Genomic DNA, 27,442 nt, shown 5'->3' with positions numbered 1-27,442 from the left:
CAGTGTTCCATGGAACAGTATGGTGGAAATAGCAGGGTTGGGAGGGGGAAGGCTCTGCTGAGGGGAACCGCAAAGGACTTGCACCCATCTCTAACTTTCCTCAGTCTGCCCTCTGGCCATAACTTTATACACTTCCACCAAAGCAAGATTCACGCACCTCTCCAAGAGACCCCAGAGTCTCATGCAATGAGAGATGGTACCATGCCCAACGTCCAGCATCTTACAATTGGCCTTTTTTTTTTTTTCCTTTGTCATCCTCTGCCTGAAGCCTGGTCCCAGCACTATTTTGGGATTGATACATGTACCCCACTTTGAAGTCTAATTTCTTTTAATCTATTGATGCATAGCAAACCATGCCTACACTTCCTGGCTTCACATCACAACTCTTCTGTTATTCATCATTCTGTGGGTCAGTAATTTGGGCTCGACACAGCTGGAAGGCTGTTCTGGTGGCTCTGTGTGTGCTGCAGTCACCTGGTGGTTCATCAGGGCTGGACGGGGGCGGTGGACGATGGCTGCACTCACCTGTTATTGCTCTTGGCCCGGCTCTTGGCCCGGGCACCTCGGTTCTCCACACGGCCTCTGAAGCCAGCCAGTCCAGGTGGTCCACGTAACCACATTCCAAGAACACATGAGTGGGACTTCCCCAGCTTTCTTTTCACCACAATAAAGGTCAAGTCGGCCCGAATTCAGCTAGTGGGAAAACCAACTCTTATCTCTCGGTGAAAGAGCTACAAGTCGACTCAATGCACGTGAGTTTGAGCAAATGCCAGGAGATAGTGAGGGCCGGGGAAGCCTGGTGTGCTGCAGTCCATGGAGTCTCAAAGAGTCGGACCCGACTTAGCAACTGAACAACCATCTACCACAGCTTAAGATCTGTTTCTGTGGTCTGGTTTGTCCCTTGGTTTCTGTCTGTTGTGTATGAAATAAATAGAGGCTCCATGATCTCATCTGCCTATGGATGTCTTGGTTTGCTCTGGAGAGCCAAAGGTGCCAGGCAGAGCATTTGCTTCAGGTGGAGACTGAGAGGATTTGAGGCCATGGCAAGGCTGGGGTCTCCTCTGAGAGCGTGGGCTGTTTACCAGGACCCCATCTCCTTGATGACTCTGAACCAGAATCCTCCTCTCCTCCATAACATGAGTCTGCAGGGGCCTCTGCTTAGCTTTTTGTCCTTCTGGCAGCTGGTTTTTGCTCCATTTATCAGACTCTCACCCCGTGCTGTGCAGCTTGGCTCACAGACACTTCAAGGAGAAACTGGGTGAAAGGGGCCACCAGGATCTTGGCCTGTCAAGTCCTGGACTTCTTTGGAGCCCTGGCCTCCTGTTTATCTCGCCAGCCCAGGGGGCCCCAGCCTCACACTCAGCCCACGTGCCCCACACACTAACACACGAATGCACATGTGGGCTCACCCAGCTTGTTTCTCTCCTGGGATCGCAGCCCCGGGGGTCTTCCCTGGTCATAAAGCTGTCACACAGCTGTGGTGGTGTCTTCAGCAAAGAGTGTGACCAGACGCAAGCTGCAGAGCCAGAAGCAAAGTCTCCACTGGTTCCATGTGCATTACTTCCTTCCAGACTTTTTCTGTGCACATGTATCAGCCATTGTGCTCCCCTTTTGATGATGTTTCTAGAAGGAACTTTGGGGTTTCCCAGGCGGTGCAAGTGGTAAAGAACCTGCCTGCCAATGCAAGAGACTCAAGAGATGCAGGTCCAATCCCTGGGTTGGGAAGATCCTCTGGAGGAGGGCATGGCAACCCACTCCAGTATTCTTATCCAGAGAATCCCACAGACAGAGAAATCTGGCGGACTATAGTCCACAGGGTCGCAAAGAGTTGGATGACTGAAACAACTTAGCACGCGCACACACACTAGAAGGAACTTCAGAGGAGAGAAAATGCAGCACCCTTAACAGAGTGGTTTTTGATGTTGTTCAGTCGCTCATTTGTGTCCACTCTTTGCAGCCCCATGGACTGCAGCATGCCAGGCTTCCCTGTCCTTCACCATCTTCCAGAGCTTTCTCAAACCCATATCCATTGAGCCAATGATGCCATCAAACCATCTCATCCTCTGTCATCCCCTTTTCCTCCTGCCCTCAATCTTTCCCAGCATCAAGGTCTCTTCAGATGAGTCAGTTCTTTGCATCAGGTGGCCAAAGTATTGGAGCTACAGCTTCACCATCAGTCCTTCCAATGAATATTCAGGGTTGATTTCCTTTAGGATGGACTGGTTTGATCTCCTTGTAGTCCAAGAGACTCTCAAGAGTCTTCAACACCACAGTTCAAAAGCATTAATTCTTTGGAGCTCAGTCTTCTCTATGGTCTAAATCTCACATCCATACATGATGACTACTAGAAAAACCGTAGCTTTGACTATATGGGCTTTTGTTGGCAAAGTCGTGTCTCTGCTTTGGTGTGGCTAAGGTGGTTTGGGTGGCATAGGTGGCACCTATCCCCGGCTGACTTGTCCTGCCCTACATTTTCCAAGTGGGCGCCAGTGGGTGGGCCATGGAACATTCCAGCCGCGAGGGGCCTTAGGGGTCATCTGCTTGTACCCCTCCCCACTGTACTGGTGAGGAACCCAAAGACCTCAAGGTAGAAAGAAGCCTGTGTGGCTGTGCTGTGGGTAAGGGGCATAGCCACTGCCAGTACAGGACCCTGGCTCCAGCCCCGCTTCTGAGCTAGGAGCAGGGCAAGGGTCCCTCTGGGGCCACCTCGTTAATTGGAAGCCTCTCAGCACCAGCCTTTCCTCCTGCCAGCAGGACGGCGGCTTGCAGATCCACATCCTCAGAGGCTGAGCATCCTCCTCGCTCCTGGAGGGGCCCAGCCGTGTGCCCGGGGACACTCGGGCAGCCTGCAGGCCTCTGACAGTGGCAGGCACGGGATGACCACCCCTCCCCTCCCTTCTCCACCCCAGGCTGCGGGAGCACCACCGGGCCACCATCAAGGTCATCCGGCGCATGCAGTACTTCGTGGCCAAGAAGAAATTCCAGGTGAGTCCGGCACTCGGCCCTCCTGCCCCGGTCCACTCTGAAAGCCGCTTGCCCGCCCACCTCGCAGGCCATACCCTGCCATGTCTGAGACCTGACCCTTCACCCATCAAACACCCTGCCATGACTTCAAGATCCGTCTCCAAGACAGCTGGCCCTGGAGAGATGTTTCCCTGATAGGGCTGGACCCTGGGGCCAACCCAGAACCCTGAAATACACAGAGCCCTGGAGCTCACTCACCCCCGACCCCCACCCCCCAGACAGGAGTGGGAACAACTCAGGGAGGGTGCAGAGCCAGCCCTGTGTCACCTGGACAGGAAGTACCTGCCCTAGGCCCGCTCAGGGCTTTTGTCCCCATCGCCTACCCTGTGTGAGTCAGAACAGACAGGAGTGACCTCCCTGGCAGTCCAGTGGCTAAGACTCTATGCTCCCAATGCAGGGGGCCTGGGTTCAATCCCTGGTCAGGGAACTAGATCTCACATGGTGCAATGAAGACAGACCTGCTCGCTGCAACTAAGACCCTACCTGCTCCAACTAAAGACCCCACATGCAGCAAATACTGGTGCAGCTAAATAAATAAATATTAAAAAAAAAAAAAAAACATAAGAGAGAGGAGGCCTGACCCTGCTCTGTGTCCTGGGGTGGCCCCCTTTACAGGGAGGCATAGGGTCTCCCTGGCCAGGCGGGGCTGGAGACTGTGGGCTTCCCCATCAGCCCTCCTTCCAGGGGTGAGTCTCCTACAGCAGCCCCTGGAGAATGCCAGGTGATGCCACGCTTGGGACCTCTTTCCTCCATGGAGACTGTCATCTGTCAGAGGATGGGGCCCAACTCAGCTTTCCCTCCAAGAACGTGGAGACTTGGGAAGCAGGGACCCCTGGGGGAGGACATTCTCTTTCTGGAAGGCTTGGCCACTGGTTCCTTTCAGAAGTGCGTTCCTGGCGGAGCCAGGTCTGGGGGTCTCTCGGAGGCAGCAGCAATGTCCAGGACCCCTGGGCCTGTGTGTGGCACCAAGTGGGGAGGTTGGGGTGACTTGTTCATACCCCCCGAGCAGTCACAGCAGGGCTGAGGCTAGAACCAGACCCCGGGTCCCCTCCGGTCTGCGCCTCCCATCCCAGCCTACAGGCTTGACTCCAGCCCCAGCCAGTCTCCCCAGCAGAGCCCCCACCCACCCAGGCCAGGGAACCAGACTCAGTGGGGAGCTCTGGATAGACCCCACTCCAACAGCCCTAATGAAGACCTCTTTCCCATTTGGACTGGGAACAAAAGCCCAGCGGCTGCCCAGGACTACACCCACCTGTGCCCTCAGCCTGCCAGGACGCTGGTCCCAGCACAAGCGGCCCCCTCGGGAGTGGGTAGGGGCAGGGAAGGGGGTGGGAGGGAGGCGAAGGGGGTGGGAGGGAGGGGGAGGGGTTGCACACAGTCCCCAGGGGCGTTGTGCTGCCCGCCTGCCCATCTGTCTGCCTGCAGCGTGGCAGGAGGCCTTTCCCCCCCAGACTGGGCCAAGCAGTGTTAAAGGCTCTCCACAGGGCCTGAGACCCCTCGTTGTGGGATCAGAGAGTCAGTGAAGGCCATTCCCAGCTGGCGCTAGGAGCTCTGCCCTGCACTGTTCTGGGCAAGATCCAACATCCCCGGATGGTGGGCCTTTGGGCCTGTGGCTACTCCTTCCCCGAGGCTTGGCTGCCCTGGTGGAGCCAGCAGAGGGGCACCTGGTGGAACAGAGAGCTCAAGGGTGCTGGGCGAGGATGGGATGGCCTCTCGGGTGAGGCAGGAATGGCAGGAACTTCTGCCGGGATCAGGTCTGGGCAGGACTGTCCCCAGGAGCAGAGAAGACCTGGGCAGGGCCCTCGCTGGAGAGTGGCTGGTGGTGACGGCTGAAACCTCCCTCTGATGCCAACCTGGGGTGGGGGGGGGGCGGTACAGAGGGGTCACTGTGACTCTCCACAATGGGAACAGCCCCCAGCCTGAGCAGCTGGGTCATTGTGCTTCCAGAGCAGGCCCCCGCTGGGCAGAGGCCAGAACCTGCTGCCTGGGGCACCGTTGGACCATGCAGAGCCATGCCAGGGTGGACACCAGGCTTCCTGGGGGCTTCTTCCAGTTCTGGGGTACCCACAGGGCAGGCCCAGCTCAAGGGTGATGTGCGCAGCTTCCAGATCAGAGCCACACATGCCCTGGGTAGACAGGTGTCCACAGTGGCCAGAGAAGGTGTGGGCGCTGGGGAGCGCCTGTCACAGAGACGCAGGCAAGAAAACCAGCAGCTGGCCTCAGCGGGCACCCTGCCCTCCCTTCCAGGCCAGAGGCCTCCCTTCTGCGTCAGGATACAGGCAGCATCCTGCAAGCGGCCTGAGAGGCTTCTGGAAGGAGGCCGGGCAGCCCCATGGGCCTGCCCCCTCCCCTCCCCTGTGCACACGGCCTCTGAGGGCCTTGAATAGACCAGGTGGGGCCTGTGAGTGCAGCAGCTCCTCCTGCTCTGTCCTTGGGACAGAGGCTCTCAGGCAAGGCCTGGGGCTGGGGCGGCTGGAGGGAGTGGGCAGCAAGAGGCCTCCAGGGAAGAGGGACCCAACAAGAGGGAAGTGGTGGGTGAGCCCCTGGTGGTGAGGAGTTCCGGGGGGCTCCCGGGGTGGCCCCCGCCTCAGTCCCAGCTGCCAGGGCCCCTCCCCTGCAGCAGCCTGTCTGTCTGCCCACACGCCAGTCCCCAACTGGCCCCAGGGGCAGCAGACGTGGCTGGTGGCCCCCCCTGCGGGCCTCGCTGGCCGATAAGTACCCAGCTGGCCGCCCCTGTGTCTGGCTGGAGGAGCCAGAGCCTCTTAGCCCTTCAAGTTTGCCTTGAACTCCTGTGTCCACCGTCGGTCAGTCTGGACAGCCCGGCATTATCTCGGATCATCTCAGGCTCCTGCTGCTGCCGCCAGAGGAAATGAGCTTCAGAGAGAAAGCTGAGATGAGCTGTGCAGCCAGACCCCAGGCAGCCACTTGACAAAGACCTCCAGGAGCGCTGGCCAGAGCCTGGTGGGGCGGCCAGGGAAGGGGTCGCTTATCAACCCCAAGATGAGTCTCAGGGGGCCTCAGAGCCCGCCAGGCCATGGGTCCAGGCTGTCAGTCAGCTGTCGGTTACCTGCTGTGGTCCACACCCTGGCCAAGGCGAGGCGGGGGGCCCGGCTCACAGGCCCCTCTCCACCCTTGCTCCTGCAGGCGCTCACACACCTGTCCCCTGCACTCTCGTGCCTTTCCACGGAGATGTCTGTGTACATGTGCACACACACAGCCCCTCAACACACTCAGGGGCCCACAGTGGTCCGTGACCTCCCAGGGTGTATGGGAGACCAGGACAAGGACCCGCTCCATTCCGGGCCAGGCCTGCCCAACTTTGACCTCTGAACCCTGCCTTCTCTCTTCCGAGCCTGCCCCTGACCACATCAGCAAGTTTGGGGGAGGCCCCAAGCCTCACAAAGCCCTTTGGCCCAAAGGAAAGCAGGCATCACTGCTCAGGACCACCTTCCCATGGGCACTGCACACAGCGCAGACCCTGGGCTCCACCACAGCCACCACCACAGCCGTTCGGGTTCTCCTGGCACGAGCCGCTCAGGGCCCCCAGCCCTCTCTCTCCTCGCGTCTTTCTTTACCCTCACTCTCCTTGTCAGCCAGCGGTCTCAGCATCCCCATCTTACAGAAGCAAACACTGAGTCCTGGGCACATCTCCACCAGCCTACCACCCAGTGCCACTCTACACTTGTCCTGGAGCTGGGTGTGTGGGGTCAGGGAGCCTGCCAGACTTCATTCCACCCCCGACCCCACGATCCTATGATGGGCCTTGTGTCTCAGCCATGTGGGGATGCAGGGTGGTCCCAGAGTCCAAAGAGGGGCTGGGCATCAGCTGTGGGGGCCCCACCTGGCGAATCTCTTGGGGACAGGAGCCACCCTGGCCTTCTTGTGCCCGGTCCCTGATGGGGAGGAGGGTTCTGTCCTGCCTCAGGATTCTGGGGTCCCAAACCACGTAGGGAGTTGAACTTTAGCTGCCAGTGTTGATGGCAGGGCCCCTGGGCAAGTCCAGAGGTGCCCAGAGATGGAGGCAGGACTCTGCCCTCAAGGAAGCCCCGTCTTTCTGGGAAGGCAGAGGTGGCCTTGCCCTTCACCTAGGGAAGCCCACCTCTGGGTGGCACCACAAGTAGAGTAGGCCTCAGGTGGGCAGGGAGGACAGGGGCCCTGGGGCTCCCAGGTTTAAGATCTGGCCCTGGCCCTCGATGGGCATCTGAGTCTTATTCCTTCTCATCCTCTGACCTGCCAGCCGCTGCTCAGCCTGCAAGCTGTCTGTAGCTTCTTGCAGACCCGCTACCCCCTGCCCTCCAGCAAGAAGCAGCAACCTCCCAGCTCATCGCTAGTGTGAGCCCTTCAGGGTTAATGAGACCACCTGGGCCCCCCCAACCCTGTCTGCCTGAGGTCCCCCCAACAGAGTCTCTTTTCCCAATGAGCCCTGCTTGCTTGTATGGGCAAAGGGCCTCAGGAGCCATCAGACCCCCACTCGGCCAGCCCCCTGCTGCCTGGGTGGGACCCACAGCCTGTGGGCTCCTGGGACCGAGGCCATAAATGAGGCTGGAAGTTTTGCTGACATCCCGAGAAGCCTCCTTCTCTCTGTTGTGGTTTCACCTGAGCCCTGAATGCATTTATGGACTCAGGGTTGGCATGGAGCCTGGAGCTCCAGGGTCTCCTGCCCTGCCCCCCTGGCCCCAGGCCCACAGTGGGACCATCCTTTCCTTCCAGGCAGCCTGGGAGCCCCGGCAGGAGGCCTGCCACCCACAGCAGGCACTGCAGGCCGAGGATGTCCCTGGGGCCCCCTCTGCTCACCTCAGGGCACTGCTGGGGAAGGGGTTGGGGTGGATCGCCCCCACCCTGAGAACAGTTCAGGCTCCTGCTAGCGAGGGTGTGGTCAGCTTGGGGCCCAGGCCGGTGGGGGCTGCACAAAACTGCCCTCTTTGCCACTGACCAGAGCCATGCTCGTCCCTCCCCCACCCCACCCCCACCCCCAGCCCTGGGCCCTCAGCTGGGCCAGCTCTTCCAAGGCAGTTTGGAAACAGGGCTGGGGGCCTAGGAAGGGAGAGTAGGCAGGTCCCTGGGTCCATAGAGGCCGAGTCACTGGCCTGGGGTCACCCAGTTCCTGGGTGGGGTGGGGGGTGAGGGATGGGAGCTGAGCCCAGCCACGGTGAGTGCTGTGATCCAGGCTCGTCCCTTGGTGCCACATGGGCGGCTCCTTAAATCCCGGACGTGCACGGAGGATAGGCACCGTCCTGTGCCCGGCACTGGCCCGCACGCGCAGGCACGGCCTGACTCTGTCTCTCTGCTGCAGCAAGCGCGGAAGCCCTACGACGTGCGAGACGTCATCGAGCAGTACTCTCAGGGCCACCTCAACCTCATGGTGCGCATCAAGGAGCTGCAGAGGAGGTGGGCGCGCCGGGCTGGGGGCGAGGCGGGGCGTGGGCAGCGCGGGGCGGGGCGTGGATGGCAGGGGGCGGGGTGTGGGCAGCGCGGGGCGGGGCGTGGGGGCTGGCTCCACCTGCACCCAAGTCTCGGGGTGTGGACACTTCAAATCCCAGCTCCCCCGCTGTTGAGCAGGCCCAGGTCAAGTCCCGGGAGATACAAGACTGGGGGAGACCCTACCGGTTGGGCGCTGAGCACCCCAACTCTTGGAAGCTGACGTGTTCTGGCTTCTGGCCCACGGTCTGGAGAGCTTGTACTCCCGGAAGCCGCCTGCTCCTTAGGGGCCTGCGAGGGCTCAGACCAGCTGCACATGGGCGGTGGGTTGGCCTGGGGACCGAGCTCTGTGAGGCACGGGTGTGGCTGGGAGACCACCCATGTTGGCCACCCTGGCCAGGCAGGGACTCGGGCTGCCCCCTGATCACCCCACCCCTGTCACTGACCTACAACAGGGATGTGAGGCCCATCCAGCCCAGCGACCTGGCCTTGTCCTGGAAGGGACCTCTTGCAGTCCTGCCTCTCTGGACACGTCCAGGCACCTGGCCTGGGGCATTTATGAAGCGGCCACAGGACCCTGGGCAATTCTGCAATCCTGCTGTACCCAGGGAGGATGGCAAAGGGACAGTCTAACCACTGCCCTTCACCTCTGACCCCTCCCCCCCCCCAGGCTCCCCATTGGAGTGTGGGCCTCTGGAATCTGAGAGGCACCTGGCTGGTTCTGGGGTGGTGGCAGGGGGCGGCCCCCAGAAGGGGCGGGCAGCTTGTCTTGCTGGGGACGTTGGCTCATCTGCCCACTGACCGGGCAGATGTCAGTGTGGTGCCCAGGGGCCAAGAATGAGCTGGTCTCCATCTCCCTCTCCCCACCCCCCACCCAGGCTGGACCAGTCCATCGGGAAGCCCTCCCTCTTCATCTCCGTCTCAGGTGGGTTTCTGCATCGAGGCACCCTCAGCATGGCAGCCCATGCCAGACCCTCCTACCATCGCCCCATCCATGCCTGCCTCTTCCCACCATCAGAAAGTGAATGTCTTGCCAGGAAATCCAGGGAGATGGGGGCAGGTCGATCCACCCTAAGCAAGGTGGCTTTGAACACAATTTACACAGGATTTGCAGTTAGCACAGGAACCTACCAGGGTCCCTATGAGGGTAGGCCTTTCTAGGCCATTGATGATCTGGGTGTAGAAATGTGACCAGGTCTTTGGGAAGGTGTGGGCCTGGAAGTGGGGCTGGGGACTGAGAAGCCAGCCAGAACATCGTGGCAGAGGTGGGTGCCACTCTCCAGCTCTGAGGATGTGGAGCGGGCTGCAGGTCACATGGGGAGAACAGGGCCAGGCCAGTTCCTCGGGGTTGCCCTAACCCAGGTTCAGGCAGGAGGCGCAGCTCAGGCAGGGGCAGGACAGCAGGGGTTTCAGGGGCGACCGGCATCCCCAGCCAGAGCTGGTGTCTCCCGGGGGCGGAGGGCTCAGTGGGCACCATCTCAGGCAGGCTGTCCCTGTCTTCCGCGCTCTCGGGAATCAAGGAAACGGGAAGGGTGGGACACTGACAAGCCGGTCAGCGCCCGCCCACCCCCTCCCCCACCGCCGCCTCCTGAAGTTCCCACCACGGAAGAGCTCTTAGGGTATGTCCTCGGAGGTTCAGGCCTTCGACTCTCAGCTCCCTCACCCCCGTCACCCTGGGGTCGCCTGCCCACCCCACCCCATCAGCCAGCGCCGGGGTCCCTGACTCGGGTGCTTTACCCCACAGAGAAGACGAAGGACCGTGGCAGCAACTCGATCGGCGCCCGCCTGAACCGCGTGGAGGACAAGGTAAGCACTGGAGCCTGCTCCGGCTCCCGCGGCCGCGGGCGGTGTCCTGGGGCCTGGACGGCGCTGGCCCCGGCAGCGCTCCACGCTGCCGCTGGCCCCGGATGGCTCGGCGTCTGGGGTCTCCCCCCATCCGTCCGTCTCCCCTTTTTCCTTCCTCCTTCTCTCCTTCCGTCTGAGCTCGTGTGGCCTTCCTGAGTTAGGCGCCGTCTACTTCCCCGTGTGCAGTGGGTATCATCTCCACGATAGGGAAGAGGACGCTGGAGTCCAGGCTGGTCTGAGACCTCACACAGGGGGCATCCTTGTGGGCAAGTGGCACCGTGTGCCCGCAGGCCCCTCCCTGGCATAGCTGAGGTGGGCATCGCTCCCTTGGCTCCAGCCCGAGGGCACTCAGGGACTTGGAGACACCGACAGGGGGACAAGGATGCATCATGCGGGGAGCAGCGGCTGCGGGCCCCGGGACCCTCCACCACGGGCTTCTGAGCAAGGGCAGCGGGAGGTGGGCAGTGTCAGCCCAGGCCCTGCTGGGCTCCAGGCAGGATATGGACACCCACGCTCCCTCTGCTCCGGGGCACGGCCGCCTCAGGGGCTGGGGTGCCTCGGTCCTCCCCAGGGTCTGTGGCGGCGTCCTGGAGCCCCCACGGACCTGTGGGACGGGAGGGGCGGCCATGCTGCCGCCATGGTTGGGTGCAGGCGCTTATCTTGCCAAACAGCTTGTTCATCTACATGGACTTTATCTGAGAGCCGCAGGGGGGGCTAAAAATAGAGGAATTTCGCTTGGGCAGGGAGGGCATCCACTGCTCCGTTTCCTGGGCAACGCCTGGCTCTGGCACATGTCCCTCTCTGCTGCAGCTGGGCAGGCGGGCAGGGGAACGGCTCCCAGTTGCTGCCCGCCCCCGCCCCCGCCCCCGCCCCAGCCTGGGCCTGCAGAACTACCCTCTGCCCACCTGCAGTCTTCCTCGGCTGGGGCGGGGTGGGGGCGGTCACGATCCAGTACGTGGGGTCTGAGAGGGAGGGCCGCTGTCCAGCTGAAACAGGGGCCCTCACCCTCCAGCCTGCCCCCCGGGGCTGTGTGACCCCGACATCCTGACGCCACTGGAGGGCTGGCCCATCTCGGTCAGCACAGGCCTAAGCAGGGCCTTTGTCCTGTCCTACAGCAGACTGCCCTGTCTGGCAGGATGGGAACTGAAACCCAGAATGGTCCGCTCCCCAGGCCGGCGGCATCAGGGCCTCAGGGGGCACGGGCTCTGCCTCCTTGGTGGCCGGCCCTTGGCTCTCACTCTGCCTCCTGTGTGTGACCAGGGCTGGCGCGTTCCGTGAGAAGCCGCAGGTGGCCGTGCCGAGCACAGCAGACCAGGCCCTCTGGGTGGGGCCTCCGGTCATCACAGGAAGCAGAGGGGGCTTCCCTGGTGGTCCATGGGCCGACTCTGCACTCCCAGTGCAGGGAGCCCAGGTTCAATCCCTGGTGGGGACCCAGACCCCACAGGCCACAGAAAAAGAGTCCACGTGCCCACTTGCAACTAAAAATAAGATCCCTTGTGCCACAACTAAGACTGGTGCAGCCAAATAAATATTTCAACAGAAAAATAAAAGAAGCAGAGGCAGAGCCGCGGAGCAGACCCGGCCCCCCACCCCCACCAACCCCTCGCCTGGCCCTGGGACAGCGTTTGCTGAGCGAGCCCCACAACCAGCACCACCCCCAGCCGCCCTGGGGGCAGCCGCCGTCCCACCGTTGAGATGCTCTCACCTCGCCCCGCGTCCCTGCCCTGGCCTGGTTCTGTCCCCTGTCCCGCCGCCCTGGGGCTTTCCTATGACTCTGCCCTGCTCAGGACAAGCCACTCCTTTAAGCCTAGACTGGAGCCCGGTGTCCTCTGGGGGTGGTGATGGGGCCACCCAGGGCCCCCTGCAGCCCTCTGGCCATCTGTGAGGTCTAAGAATCAAGACATGGCCCTCAGTCAGCCGGGGAGGTGTGGCAGGCGAAGTGGGGCCTGTGCTGGCCTTGGGGGTACCCCATCACAGACCCAGATTTCTTCAGATCCGAACAACAAAGCTGGGGAGGGTCCTGGAGGACAAGGTTTGGGGGCCTCCGCCCATCAGGCTCTGCGCCCAGGAGAGGGGCCACCTGTTCCTGGGCAGCAAGGATTCTGCCTCATCCCCCCTGCCCCGCGAAGCTGGTTCAGCCTAGAGGCTCCGTCACTCGGAGTCCCAAGCCTGCTCCACGCTCCCCACCCCGCCGTGGACCTGCATAGACCCAGGCGAGGCCTCCGTGGGCCTCTCCCCTGACGGCTGACGCCCCTCGCAGATGGACCCTGGGAAGGGGCCCCACGTTATCGGCTTATCGCAGGGGCCATCAGGACCATAAACAACCCCCTGGCAATCCTGCTGACGTGGGAAGCTGGGGGCAGGAAACGCGGCAGCCGTCCGGCCCTCGGACACCCAGCAGGCCCTTGGCGGTGGCAGTGCCAGCCGGCCCGCCAGCCGAGCCCCCGCCCCGGGCCTTCCCCACACGCCGGGCCGGCCTCAGGCCGGAAGGGAGCCTGGCCCCCAACTGCTTCCTCATCTGGGCTCCAGCGGCAGTCTCCTCCCAGCCTCCTCCCAGCAGGCTCGCGGCTGCAGGAAGAGGGTCTGGGAGAGGAGGGAGAGGGGGCTTGGGAGGCACGCGGCGCCCCCCAACCCCTGTCTTGGGGCGGGGAGCCCGGCACACCTGTCCCCGGCCTGGGCTGGCTGTCCAGGCCTGCCTGGCTCCAGGGGTGTGCAGGGCCAAAGCAGCATCCTGCCCTGGGCCCACACCACACACCTCCCACCCAGGGGCCTGAGGGACCCGCAGGTCCGCAGAGGAGAGGTGGGAGCTGCTCTTGCCTGTTGTGTTCCATACTTGGCGGAGGGAGGGGGGAAAGGACAGCCTTTGCACAAATAAATTCTCTTACAAGTGGGGAAACCGAGGCCCAGGGAGTTTGTGCAGCTGTCTAATTAGCTAGTTAGTTAGAGCTAGCCCCAGCGGAAGCCACGGACAGAGGGGCAGATAAGGTGGAAAGAGACAGCAGAAAAGAATTTCATAAACACAAGGGGTCTGGTGAGAAGAGGCTGCGTCCGAACAAGGAGGGCCAGTCTGGGGGCTGGGGTGGGGGCAGGCAGCGGGGTCTGCTGGTGGTGGTGGTCAGACTCTGCCCTGGAGGGGGGCACGCCTCGCCAGCCCTGAGACGGGTCCTGAGAACACGACCCCCAGCCCCGGGGCCCCTCCCTATCAGGGCTGCCGCGGGGCAAGGACCCCGGGGCTCTCTGGGGACCCGATGAGGCAGCCGGCTCCCACCTCCCTCCCCCCAGTGTGTATTCTTAGCTCCGGCCCCTGGGCCTGCTGCAGTGTTTACGTTGAGCCCTGTTTATTTTGCAAGCTCAGCTCACACTGCTTTTGCTGATATGAGGAACACAGTGGGCTGGGAGAATTTCTTTCTTCTCTGTTTTTGCCGGAAATGTTCATGGCTCAGAGCCGGACACTGGGAGTCCTGGGTTTCCAGGCCCCAGTTCAGAGAGCAAGGGTGGGAAGGGCCCTCCCCCACTTGGCACTGCTTCACCGCCCCCTGTCCTAGAACCCATGCCCCCAGCCCGGACCCCCCGCCGCCGCACCTCCCCAGCCCCTGCCCTGCACCAGGAGGGCCCAGTCTGCCCCAGCCTCCCTCCTCCTGCTCAGTCCTCCTCCCAGACCTCTCCATCCCCCAGCCTAAAAGCAGGATCCGGAGGCACGACCATCCGGGAGGCTCTCCCTGCCTCCCTCCCTAGAGCCCCTCAAAGCTGCTCACCCTTGCATGCCCGCTGCACACCCTGCCCGCTGAGTTTGGGCCTCTGTTATCTTGGGCTTAGGTTATTTTTCCAGACATCTGTGTGGTCTCTGGCCTCTCCCCATGGCACCGCAGTCCTTCCCACTGCATAATCGTCCTTAGACACTGCAGAAGCTGTCTTGCTCCCCTTTTCTTCAGAATCTTTGTGTCCACATTTGTGGGTGAGATATGTCCTTGTGTTCTCATCTGTCTGGGCATCCAGTGTAGGGGAGCCTCGCGGAACGAGTTAAGAAGCAATCTCTCTTCTTTTGTCTTCTAGAATATTTTGTATCGGATTAGGGTTTTCTTCCCCAGAACGTTTGGAGAAACTTGAAGGCGCAGCCGCCCAGGCCTGCCGTGTTCTTTGTGGGAGGGTTTTTGATTGAGTCAATGACTTGGATGCTTAAGGGCCAGGTAGGGTTTTCTATCTCTTCCTGTGTCAGTTTGGATAAGTTGCTCACTCTAACGAGTGTGCGTTCCTCCCTAGTTTTCATGTTGATTGGCATTTATCATCATTTTAGCACCTGTACCGTCTGCAGTTTGTTGTGTAGTTGCATAGTCGTGGCCGACTCTTTGAGGCCCCGCGGACTGTAGAGCCCACCAGGCTCCTCTGTCCCTGGGATTCTCCAGGCAAGAATACTGGAGTGGGTTGCCATCCCCTGCGCCATCCAGGGGGTCTTCCCAACCCAGGCATCAAACTCTTGTCTCCTGCATGGGCAGGTAGATTCTTTACCGTTGGGCTACCAGGCCCCTATTTCATTTGCTTGTTTGTGCCTTCACTCATTTCCACTGGTCAAGCTTGCCGGCTCCTTGACAATTTTATTCACGTTGTCAACAAACGTTTGACTCTGTTGATCCTCCCTTTTGTTGGTTTGTTTTGCTTCATTCACTATTTTCTCCCTTCTATTCACTTGGGTTTAGTGTATGGTTCTTTCTTTAACTTCCTGGGTTGAATTCATTTTAAGACTGTCTCCATTTCTAATGCGTGCTCGTAAGGCTACACGGTGATTTTTCTCTAAATGCCACTGAAACTTCATGCCCTAGGTTTCATCTGCAGCTTTTCATTTTGGTGTGCCTCCACATAAAGATTTCTCGAGTCTCCGCTGTGACCTCTTGTTTATCCCAGGAGATATTTTGCAATGTGATTTTCATCATTGTTATAAGTGTTATTGCTCTGCTGTCAGAGAAAGTGCTCTGCAGGACATCAGTCTTTCAAAACATTTTGAAATATGTCGCAAAAGTACAAGATGTCATCAAGAAGGTAAATGTACCTTCTCTGTTTGAATACCATACGTATTTTGAAGTTGACAGTTGAGGTGTTATAGTTGTGTCTGTTAGAACAAGCTTGTTCATTGGTTCCTCCCTGGAATGTTTTTATCTACTTGATCTATCGTTGCTGAGAAGTGTATTGAAATGCCAACTATTGTGGAGAATTTTCCTACTTTTCTTCATATTTCTGTCCATTTTTGCCTCGTATATGTTTTAGATCTTGTGATCAGGTACCTACAATATTCACTTTTTTGTATATTCACTGCTGGATTCAATGTCTTCTAATTCCATAGCACCCTCTCTCTCTCAGGCAGGCTTTCCCCTCTCTTAAAGCCTATTGTTATACAAACCTAATTTTCTTTGCAATCTTTTTTTTTTAAGCTTTCTTGAGGTATAATTTACGTGCCATAAAATTCATCCATTGTCAATGCAGACAGCACATTTTAGTAAATCTCTAATTTGATGTGCAACCAACATCCAAATGAAGTTTGAGGACATTTTCAACACCCCCAATTCCCTCAGTGCCATTTGCCAGCTCCCGCCGCCAGCCACAGTCAATCACTGCCCTGCTTTCTGTCTCTATATCCTTAAATTTCTGTAAGACTAGAAATTTGCCTTTTCTGGATGTTCCCTATCAATGGAATCAGACAACTGTGGTGTTTTGCGTTTAGCTTTTCTCACATAACGTAGCATTCTCGAGGGTCGTCTGTGCTGTGCCACATATTTCTTTTCTTCTTAACGCTCAGCAGCATTCTGTTGTATGGATCAACCACATTCTGTTTATCCATTTGCAAGTTGATAGACGTTTGGACTGTGTCCAGTTTGGGGCTATTGTGGTCAACACCGCTGTGAACTTTTTATCTACGAGTCTGTGTATGGACATATGTTTTCATTTCCTTCGGTCAGGTTCCTAAGAGGGGAATTGATGGGTCATATGGTAAGTTTCTTTTTAACTTTCTAAAACACTTCTAAAATGTTTTCCAAAGAGTTCGTACCATTTTGATTTTCCACCAGTAACACACAAAGGTTCCACTTTCTCTATATCCTTACAAATACATGGTATGGTTGATCTTTTTCTTTTCGCCATTCTAGCTGTGGGTTTGATTTGCATTTCCTTAATCACTAATGATGTTGAGCAACTTTTCATGTGCTTATTAGCCATTCATAGTCTTCTCAGGGGAAATGTTTATTCAACCCTCCTGACTATTTTCTAATTAAGTCGTTCTCTTCTTGAGTTGTAACAGTTGTTTATATGTTCTGGATACAAGCCCTTTATCAGATATATGACTTGCAAGTATTTTCTCCCACTCTGGGGCTGTCTTTTCATGTTCTTAATCATGTCTTTTAAAACACAAAAGTTTGAAATTGTAAAGAAGTCCAACTTATCTTTTCTTGTATGACTCATGCTTTGATGTTATGTCTAAGACTTCTTTGCCTATTCCAGGGACATGAACGTTTCCTTCTATTTTTTTTTCTTGTAGAAGTTTTTTTTAGTTTTAACTCTTACATTTAGGTCTGTGATTTATTTTGAGTTAATTTGGGGATGTGAAATGTGGAAACGTTTGGGGTTTTTTATTGTTGGGGTTTGGGTTTTGTTCCTTTGGCTTATAGATATCCAGTTGCCTTGATACCATTTGTGGAAAAGGTTACATTTCCCTCATTGACTTCTCATGATGCCTTTGTCAAAAATCAATTGAACATAAGTATATGGGTTTATTTCTGGATTCTCAATTCTAGACTACTGGTCTCTAGCCCTGTCTTTAAATCTACATTACTCTGTCTTGATTATGGTAGCTTTGCAGTAACTTTGAAACCAGGTAGTGCTAGTCCTCCAATTTTCTTCTTTCTCAAATCATTTGGCCCTTTCTATATTTTATGAATTTTTATATGAATTTTAGAGTCAGGTTCCCAGTTTCTACCAAAAAAATAAATAAATAAAAGAGAGAGAGAGAGAGAGAGAGAAAACCTAATAGGATTTTCCTAGAGATTGTATTGAATCTATTGACCCATTTGGGAAAACTTGACATCTTAACAGTATTGAGTCTTCCAGTTCATGAACATGGTATATCCTTCTGTTTATTTGATCTATTTTAATTTCTTCCCATTATATTTTATAGTTTTTAGTGTACAAATCTTACGTATCTTGTCAACTTTCTTTCTAAATATTTTATTATTTTTGATGGTACTGTTAATGGAATTGTTTTCTTAATTTCAGTTTTGAGTTGTTACTAGTATATAGAAATTGGAGAAGTAAATGGTAACCCACTCCAGTGTTCTTGCCTGGAGAATCCTGTGGACGGAGGAGCCTGGTGGGCTGCCATCTATGGGGTTGCACAGAGTCGGACACGACTGAAGCAACTTAGCAGCAGCAGCAGTGTATAGAAATGCAATTAAATTTTTATATTAAGCTTATAAACTGTGACTTCATTGTTATTAATGCTACTAAATTTTGTTGTTGTTGATTCCTTAGGATTTGCTATATATAGGATCATGTCATATATGAGGCTTCCCTGCTGTCTCAGATGGTAAAGAATCCGCCTGCAATGTGGGAGGCCTGGGTTTGATCCCTGGGTTGGGAAGATCCGCTGGAGAAGGGAATGGCTACCCACTCCAGTATTCTGATCTGGAGAATTCCATGGACTGTGGAGTCTGGTAGGCTACAGCCCATGGGGTTGCAGAGTCAGACACAACTAAGCGACTTTCACTTTAATTTTTGTCATGTACGAATAAGGACAATTTTATGTCTTCCTTCCAATCTGTATGCCTTTAATTTCCTTTTCTGCCTAATTATACTAGCTTGACTGTCTAGTAAAATGTTAACTAAAAGTGCCTAGAGAAAGTCTTGTAGGGCAAACTATTCTATCACTTACCATTAAATATGATGTAGGTTTTCATTAAATGCTGTTTGTTGAGTTGAGGCTGTTTCCTTCCATTCCTAGTGTGTGTTCAGAGTTCTAACAAATGGATGTTAGATTTTCTCAGTTGCCCATTCTGCAACTTTTGAGATGGGCATGTACTTTTTAGCCCTTATTTCTATTAATATGATGTGATACCTTAACTGATTTGGGGTTTTTAAACCAATCTTGTATTTCCCACTTGATCATGGCATACAATCTCTTTTATCTGTCATTGGATTTGGTTTGCTAAGATTTTGTTAGGAATGTTTGCATCCATATTCATAAAAGATACTCTTCTGAGTTTTCTTGTGTGTTTTTTTTTCTCCTTTCTGATTATGGTGTTGGGTTTTTTAATTCTTTTTTTAATCATATACACATTTTACATGTCTTTTGTAAACCCTAGATTTTTAAAAACCATTTACTACATCTATACTTAATATAATTTCCAACATGTTTTGATTGATTTATAGCCATGTATTTTGTGCTTTTTATTTGTACTAAATTGTTTAATGTTTACTTTGTTCTTCTTTCTTATCTCTTGTTGGATTGATAGTTATTTTTCATTGCATGTTTTCTTTTACTGGTTTTGAAGTTATATGACCATTCTTGTAGAGGGTAACCTAGGACTTTATAAACAGTTATATAATAAAGCCATTTGCTATGTTTGCCCACATCTGGAATAAAATAAGTACCTTAGAACATTTTAGTTTCAATCTCTCCAGCTAACTTATATGTTCTGTTGTATATGTAAGTTCAAACATAATTAGTAGTGTTTTATATTGGAGAGGGAAATGGCACCCCACTCCAGTACTCTTGCCTGGAAAATCCCATGGATGGAGAAGCCTGAAAGGCTGCAGTCCATGGGGTCGCTGAGAGTCGGACACGACTGAGCGACTTCACTTTCACTTTTCCCTTTCATGCATTGGAGAAGGAAGTGGCAACCCACTCCAGTGTTCTTGCCTGGAGAATACCAGGGACGGGGGAGCCTGGTGGGCTGCCGTCTGTGGGGTCGCACAGAGTCGGACACAACTGAAGCGACTTAGCAGCAGCAGCAGTGTTTTATATAATCAATATGTATTTAAATTTACCCATCTATTTGCATTTTTGTCACGCATCATTGGAGAAGGGAATGGCACCCCACTCCAGTACTCTTGCCTGGAAAATCCCATGGAGGAGGAGCCTGGTAGGCTGCAGTCCATGGGGTCACAAAGAGTCAGACACAACTGAGCAACTTGACTTTCACTTTTCACTTTCATGCATTGGAGAAGGAAATGGCAACCCACTCCAGTGTTCTTGCCTGGAGAATCCCAGGGATGGGGGAGCTTGATGGGCTGTCGTCTATGGGGTCGCACAGAGTCGGACATGACTGAAGCGACTTAGCAGCAGCAGCAGCACGCATCATTTATTTGTCATCTCAGATCTTATATGTGGGGGTCACTTTTTTTGACTGAAGTATTCATTAGAATTTTATTCAGTGAAAATCAAAACCCTTCTGATTTTATTTGTTTTAAAATGACGGTTTTACTGTTGTTCTTAAAAAATATTTCCACTGGCTACAAAATTCCAGACCCTAAGTTACCAAAATTATGTTCTTTTAACACATTGAAAACATCATCAAGCTGTTCTTTGACTTCCATTGTCTCCATTGAGAACAGAGATAACAATGAGTCATTGCTCTTCAGAAGGCAATGCATCTTTTCTTTCTGGCTGGTTTCAAGCTCTTTCCTTTGACTCGTGTTCTGCATTTTCACCATGTTGTATTATTAAAGAGTGTCTTTTGTTCATTCTGCTTGAAATTCGTTGAGTTTCCATAATCTGTGGTTGGTGAAATGCATCAGGCCTGGATTGTACTCAGCCACTGTCTCTTCATATTTCGCTTTAGTTCACTATTTCTCCTGGAACTTTCAGGAGACATCTGGTTGACCATCTCAGTCCTCTCATGCCTCTTAGTGGGTCTCTTTTGTTCTCTGTACTGTATTCTGGATACTGTCTTCTGATCCGTCTTCCAATTCACTAATTATTTCTTCAACTGTGTCTAAACTACAGTTAAATTTATCCAAAGAATTTTAAATTTCAATGATTGTTTTTCTATTTATGGAAATCCTATTTGGTTCTTATGCCTACTTGATAGACCTTTTTATAGTACCTTTCTTTTCACTTGTACATTCAAACTTGAAAAAAATTTCTTGAAGTGTATTGAATACAGCTATTTTATGTTTGAAAGCATGAAAATGTAAGTTGCTCCGTCATGTCTGACTCTTTGCAACTCCATGACTGTAGCCTGCCAGGATCCTCTGTCCACGGAATTTTCCAGGCAAGAATACTGGAGTGGGTAAATCATTCCCTTTTCCGGGAGATCTCCCCAACCCAGGGATCAAACCCAGGTCTCCTGCATTACAGGCAGATTCGGTTTCTGTTAATTCTGGCATCTCAGTCTCTGTGAGTCACCTTATCTGTTTATGTTTTTCCTCCTGGCTCTCATTCATGGTGAGGATCGGGAGATGTTGGGCAGGATTTCCTTTTTTAAATCATAAGTTCATATATCTTACCATGTATCTCTGAGGATTTTTGAGGTCTAATGTGGAATTGACCTTGGGGAGGATCCCTGTTGATTTCTTCCGTTGCACTACACGTGGGAGCACTACCAGCCTGAACTATAAATTCTAGGCTCAACATTTTTGAGACCACTCATGTGGTATGCATTTGGGCTTCCAAGCTGAACATACCAGCTTGTGGATATGGCTTCTCAGATCAAATATTGTTCCACTCCTTTCAGCAGCAAAGCAATTTTCTATATAGTCTTTTCAGGGACTGGGGTATTTCTCACTGACCATTGAACCTTCACATTGAACACAGAGCACTTTGAAGTTTCCAGCTTTATGGAGGCCTCTGCCATGACACTTCCCACCTGGGGCAGGTCTGGGCTCGGATACCTAAGCATGCATCCCCTGTGAAAACCAAAGCTTAAGTTTACTCAGTTCATCACGTGCCTTCAGGACACCACTTACCTCTCTGTGTTCCACATTCACTGTGCGTTCAGCCTCTGATCTCTCTTACCTCCCGACTCGCTCATCAAGGCCAATGAGTCTTGTGGGCAGACAAGGTCTTGTTCACTTACAGGGCACGGAGTCAGGGTTTGGAAGGTGGAGTTTTTCTGGGCACCCTGGGTCTGATGGCTGCTGTTCCAGCTCTGTATACTGACTCCTGACCTTCCTAGGCTTCATCTCCGCATGAAATTGGGAGACGGTGGGCAGTAGCAATGTGTCTGGTTCATGCTGGTCTGTGGGGTCTTAGGGATAAGCAGGTCTCATGCTGGGCCTCCAGCAGTTCTGTGCTGGGCCAGCAGTTGTTCAGGACGGGACTGAGAAGAATGCTCTTCTCCAAGCCCCCTGGCCCTCAGACAGAAGGGACTCCCCCACTAACTTGCACTGAGGACAAGGATGTAGAGATAGGAGCCTCTGGACCAGGGGGCAGCAAACTGGGGCCCATGGACCAAATCTGGCCCCTGCCCTAAAGAATGTGTGGCAAAGCCTGTGTATGATCCCTAATGGCTGTATTTATTATCTGGCAGTTTACAAGAAAGTCTGCCGACCCCCAATTCAGACCAACGTTGCCCAATAGAAATATAAAGGGAACCACAGATGTAATTTCAAAATTTCTAATAGCCACATCAGAAAAATAAAAAGAAACAAGTTAAATTCATTGCAATATATTTTATTTAACCCAGTAGATTAAAACATTATCACTCTGGGACTTCCCTGGGGATCACTGATTAAGACTCTGTGCTTCCACTGCATAGAAGTGAAGTCGCTCAGTCATGTCCGACTCTTTGTGACCCCATGGACTGTAGCCTACCAGGCTCCTCCCTCCATGGGATTCTCCAGGCAAGAGTACTGGAGTGGGTTGCCATTTCCTTCTCCAGGGGATCTTCCCAACCCAGGGACTGAACCCGGGTCTCCCGCATTCCAGGCAGACGCTTTAACCTCTGAGCTACCAGGGAAGCCCCTGGTACCTACCAGGGAAGCACACTGCATAGGGTACAGGTTTAATCCCGGGTCAGGGAACTAAAATCTCATATGCTGCACAGCATGACCAAAAACTAAAAAAAAAAAGTTACATGATCATTTCAATATATAATATTAAAAGAATGGTTACGGTGGACAACATCCTGTCTCCAAAAGCCAGTGTGTGTTTTAGACTTAGAGCACGCCTCTCTTTGGATGCTGAGTTTTCATAAGAACTGCTTGGGTTGCATTTAGATATCAGAAGATTTACAGTTGTCAAGAGAGATTCTCATGGCTAAATTAGCATTCCTAAACAACTGTTGTTAAAGTTTTCTAATAACTGAGTTGGGGATCTGTAGTTAAATCTGAATTCATTAAAATTCAATCAAATTGAGATCCAGTTTCTCGGTGTCAGCCGCATCTCCAGTGCTCTGTAGGCAAGCTTGGCTGGTGAGCAGGCTCTGGTACCATAACTTCAGACTGTGGTGTGCTGGTGGGCAGAGGTGGGAGTGGCCCCCGAACGTGTGACCGGGCCGGACCCAGGGAAGTGCTGGGCAAACACCAAGCGGGTGAGCAGGTGCTGATGTGGGGCAGGTGGTGGGGGCGAGTGGGGGGAGCGTCTCCCAGGCCCAGCATCCCCTCTGAACACCCTTGTACCCTCTTGGGCTCCCAGTCCTTCAGACTCCAACCCCCAGAGCCCATGACCCACACCTCCCTGACGACCACCCGCCTGGCATCCTGGTTCTTAGAACAGCATCTGTCTCCCACCAGCCTTGGCTCCTGGGGGCCACAGGGACAGCGTTCACCTTGGGAGGCTGCGTTCCCAGGCTGCCTTGGACTCCACGGGGCACCTCATCTCCAGCTGGGGCCAGTTGCCTCTGAAGGCTGGGCAATCTCACAGGGGCTCCCCCACCCCGTGCCCAGCTCCCCAACATCCCTCTGCTCCTGTAACACTCCTCTCTTTGCTGGTGAACTGCTCTTGAGTGGCAGGGCCGTAAATAGGCAAAGGCGTGGGCTTTGCCTGATCAAAGGGCCCCCTTCAGAAGCCGTCATTAGCTGCTATTCTGGGAACTGGTTATTTTAAGGTTAGTGTATTTTTTCTTTCCTAAGGAGCCGTCTTAGTGGATGGCGAGGTCCTGAGGTGCTGGCTCTTCAGTCAAACCACACAAGCCCTGTTTTGTCTAGGGTTTCAAAGATAAACCTATAATGAAAGCGTCACTTGACGCTAAGCGCTGCCATCCCCATTCCTGGGCAGAGGTGGGCAGGCCTGTTAGGGAGTCCCTGTACCCCTCGAGCCACAAGGAGACTTGCTGGCCCTGGGACGAGGCTGCTGTGCTCCTGGAGGGAGCCAAGGTCAGAGCCCAGCGTTCTCACGGCCAAGGCGGCCCCCACAGGCCTTGCCTAGAGCCTGGCTCAGGGGGGCATCTTTCAACAGACAGCCCAGCTTTGGCCAAAGATCTGTGGGAAGAGGCCCACCCCCACCAGTGGCCAGGGGAATGCACGGTGACATCATGGTTTAGGAAAATGATAATACCCAGTGCTGGCACACATGTGGGAAAACAGGCATTCTCACACATTGCTGGTGGGGACTCTAATTACTGCAGGGTTACACTTCTGGAAAGGAGTCTAGCCGCGTCTGTGAACATTGAAAATACGTGTACTTTTGAATCCCAGGAAAGGAAGCTCCAGGGCCAGAGGCCTGCGTGCCAGGATGCTAGCCATGCTCTGAGTGCCTGAGAGAAGCCTGAGAGAAACGAGGAACCGCTTAGTCGCGCAAGTGAAGAGCTGAGTGAAGGAGATCCCTCCAGCTGTAGGTGCCCCCTGGCCCGACGGCCGCCAGTGGCTGATGAGTGGCTAAGTCAGAAACCTAGACGCCGAGAAGCCAGGTTCCCAATCACGCCGCCTAGGACAGCCCTGGGAGGGCCAGGGAGCACAGCCCAGCTCCAGGGCGCTGGGGCTGTCCCGGCAGCAGACAGCCCGGGTGCAGCTGTGAGATGCTCCATCCTCGTTTGTTCAAGGCCAGGGTGCCCCTTGCAGTCTGTGTGCGAGCTCGAGGTTGTTCAGGTAGAAATGCGGTGCCCCGTCCTGGTTCCTGCTCTGGCCTCGGTGCTGTATGCTGGGGCTGTGCTCCCACCAGAAAAACTAGCCCCTAAACTCAGCCTACCCCCACAGCCCCTCCCCAGGACTCAGGGTTCCCTCAGCACCCAAGTCTTACTCACTGATCTGAGTCTCCTTTCCCAAAGACCCACTCCGTGCCAAGATGGAGGACATGGTCCATCGGGTCCAGATCTGAGGTCCAACCCCTGTGCAGAAGCCGTACTCACACATCGCTTCTGCTCCATCCCACCGGCAGAACCAGCCATGCGGTCCCACCCAGAGCAGTGTGGGGAATGCCATCCCAGCAGGGCCCTCTGGGGTCATCCATGTGGTGGGACGCCCGTCTCCTCCACCCATGTTCCCCCAGAGATGGCAGACGCACCCCGTGACATGGGCCTGCCCACCTGCCCCTGCCCGTACACAGCTCCCCTCAACAGCCCTCCCCAAGGCCCCAGGTCAGCAGCTGCCACAGACGGGAACAGGAGCATGCCCAGGGACTCTGCCCTCTGCCCCCAGCAGGACCCCTAGCACAGCCCAGCACCCTAGGGGCCCACATGCTAGACTTAGTTTTGTGGGTGAAGCCCTCATCAGGGTTAGGGGGCACCCTGGGACACAGGCCTGGGAGACTCAGGTCTGACCATCTGACCCCCCGCACAGGCAGGCACCGCCGTGAGCACAAAAAGGTCATGGGCGGGCAGTGTGGTCAGCTGAGCTCTCTTCACTCCACCCTCATCCCCAAGGTCCCGCTGACAGGGCTGGAGCAGGACTCCCTCTCGGAGGGGCTGAGCCACCTCTGCAGGAGCCCTGCAGCCCGCCCCCGAGGTCAGAGGACCCAGCCGCCCATCCCATCCGTGAGTCTGGTTTTTGCAGGAGATGCTAAAATCCCACCCCTTCATTTCAGAGGCTCGGTTCCCTGTCCCTGAGTGAGGGTGTAGGTCGGATGGTCCCAGGGGACCTGTAGGCCTCCCAACCCTTCCATCCTGTCAAGGGTAAGATCCTCAGGACCCTGTAGTGACCAGGGGGGCATGTCCAAGAGGCCACGGTCACCGGAGGGAGGTGAGCACTCCACTGGCCTGGAGCTGACGCTCAGGGTGGCATGCCTGCCCCGCTGGGGTCCTGAGCCTCTCCTGACGTGAAAGCAGGCGGGCTGCCCTCATGGCTCACTCCCTGTACCCCACCAATCCAGCTCCTCCTGGCCAAGAGCCTGTCCGCCCGTGGTGGCAGCCTCACCCCCTCAGAGGCCTGGCCTCCCAGGAAGGAATGAGAGTGCTGGCTTTGGGAGTCTGTTCCAGCTCAGGTTCTAGGCTGGGGGCCTGGCGTGAGGGATGTTCAGCCAAAACAGTGATCTGGAAGACTGCACCCCACGTGTCATAGGCCCCACCTCTGGGGGGCTTGGGACTGAAGGAGGCTGGTGGAGACGCACCCGGTACATCCCAGGGACACCCTCCCCAGGGGTGGGCGCTGCTCATCAGCCTCTCTGAGCCTCAGTTTCCCACTCTGCCCAAGGAGAGGGTACATGGGCACCAGGCCACCAGTCCAGGCCTGGCCTCCTGTGGCTGCCGTGCCCATACCAGACACCCAAGGGTCTGGCCCAGAGCTGCCTGTGGCAGGACCAGCCAGGGGCTTCTGAGGCCCCTTGTACCACCTCTTCCCCAGACCCGGAACCCCACGCATCTCTGCAGTCCTGCCTCAGAGGGGCAGAGCCAAGTCCAGGGCCGGAAGAAGCCTGGCTCCCACGCCTGTGTGTTCTCACATTCACCTGTCTTCCTCTGACGGAAAGGACAAGGCTGCCCACACATGCATGTGGGCCAAAGGGGCATTCTCCTCCCATTTCACAGAGGCCAAAACCCCGGCCTCCCCTGTGCACTTTGCAGCCAGTGGCTGCAGCTCAAGCTGCCCCCCGACTCACAGGTCATGGACCCAGGAGGTCACATCAGTTCTCACATGTACGTCTTCCCACTGGTCAGCAGAGGGGATGAAACTGGTGAACTAAGGCAGGCGCTGCTGGGAGGATGCGGGGTTTGATCCGCACCCAGGCAGAGGAACCTCACGGCAGGCGGCCTGGGGCAGGGGAAGTGCTGCAAGCCCAGAGCCTCGGGGCCAGGCGTCTGACTGCAGAGCGGGCATGAGGGCGGGCAGGGAGGGGGCGGGGCCAGCCGGAGAGCCCCACTCTACTCCGCCCCGACCATGGGGCCTGAGCCTCGGTGTCCCCACCTGCACCGCAGCCTCCTGCTCCCCACATCCGGGGCAGCCCCCCAGGACCGCTCTTCCTCCTTTTCCTGGGTCTTTCTCTCCCACCCCAGCCGAGGGACGATCACCACTCCCCCCAAGTCGGCCTCTCCTGAATGACTCTATTTATAGGCCTCCAATATTGGCCAGAAAGGAAATTTACATTTTTTTTCAAACTTTAGCTCCAGTCTGTGTTGGCTTCTGTGGGTGGATAGCTTCTGAGAGAGGCTGGGGGCAGGGAGCAGCGGGCAGGGACTTGCGTATCGGGCCGGCGGGCAGCACCCGGGCAGCCTGCTCGCGGCTCTGTAATCAAGGGCGGGCTTGGGCTGGGCAGGCCGTCCGGGGGGCCGGGCCGTGAGGGCGCCCCCAGCCTCGTCTTTGTGGCAAACCCTGCCCCGCCGCCTTGGCCGACCTCAGAAAAAAACATGTCTTTTGATCAAAATGGGCCCTTTTTTAAACTTGTCACCCTGCGGGTCAGGGCATAGCCTGCCCCTAGCCGGTCCTGCATATTAAGCAGTGGCTTGGTCACCACCAAAAATAGACGTCCCAGCGCAGAAGCAGGGCTGTCCCCGCCGCTCCGGGAGGCCACGGGCCGGGAAAGAGGCAGCCGGCCCCGGCCCCGGCCCTGCGGATGCTGCAGACAGTGGGCCCGGACCCGGGCTGGACTGGGAGTCCAGCGGGTGGGTTGCGGACCGCCTCCCACGCCCTCCCCACTCCAGCCCCGGGGCTGCGGAGCCTCCGAGGCTGGGAGTGGGGTGGCGGCCTGGCGGGGCCAGAGGCCAGCCCCCGCCTGCCTGGGGCCGGGCGGCAGGTGGCCGGCAGCAGGTCCCGGCCGCAGGCCCCCCCCACCCCCGCAGCGGCAGCCCCCCCAGCGCAGTGGGCAAAG

The 27,442-nt window shown here is 55.5% G+C and overlaps 1 protein-coding gene across 1 annotated transcript in view; it reads left to right on the top strand.

The window, feature by feature from the left end:
• Nucleotides 1–27,442, top strand: part of KCNQ1 (potassium voltage-gated channel subfamily Q member 1) — a 375,829-nt gene that overhangs the window by 297,106 nt on the left and 51,281 nt on the right. The window contains exons 12-15 of the mRNA XM_040255313.1: nt 2,910–2,985; nt 8,318–8,412; nt 9,321–9,367; nt 10,187–10,248. Of these exons, the coding sequence (XP_040111247.1) occupies nt 2,910–2,985; nt 8,318–8,412; nt 9,321–9,367; nt 10,187–10,248 (280 nt within the window). The remainder of the gene's footprint in view (nt 1–2,909; nt 2,986–8,317; nt 8,413–9,320; nt 9,368–10,186; nt 10,249–27,442) is intronic.

Source organism: Oryx dammah, unplaced genomic scaffold, assembly GCF_014754425.2.
Source record: "Oryx dammah isolate SB20612 unplaced genomic scaffold, SCBI_Odam_1.1 HiC_scaffold_15, whole genome shotgun sequence".
In the NCBI taxonomy this organism is placed as follows: Eukaryota; Metazoa; Chordata; class Mammalia; order Artiodactyla; family Bovidae; genus Oryx; species Oryx dammah.
The sequence above is the reverse complement of the archived record's forward strand: the minus strand, read 5'-3'. Positions and strand labels throughout refer to the sequence as shown.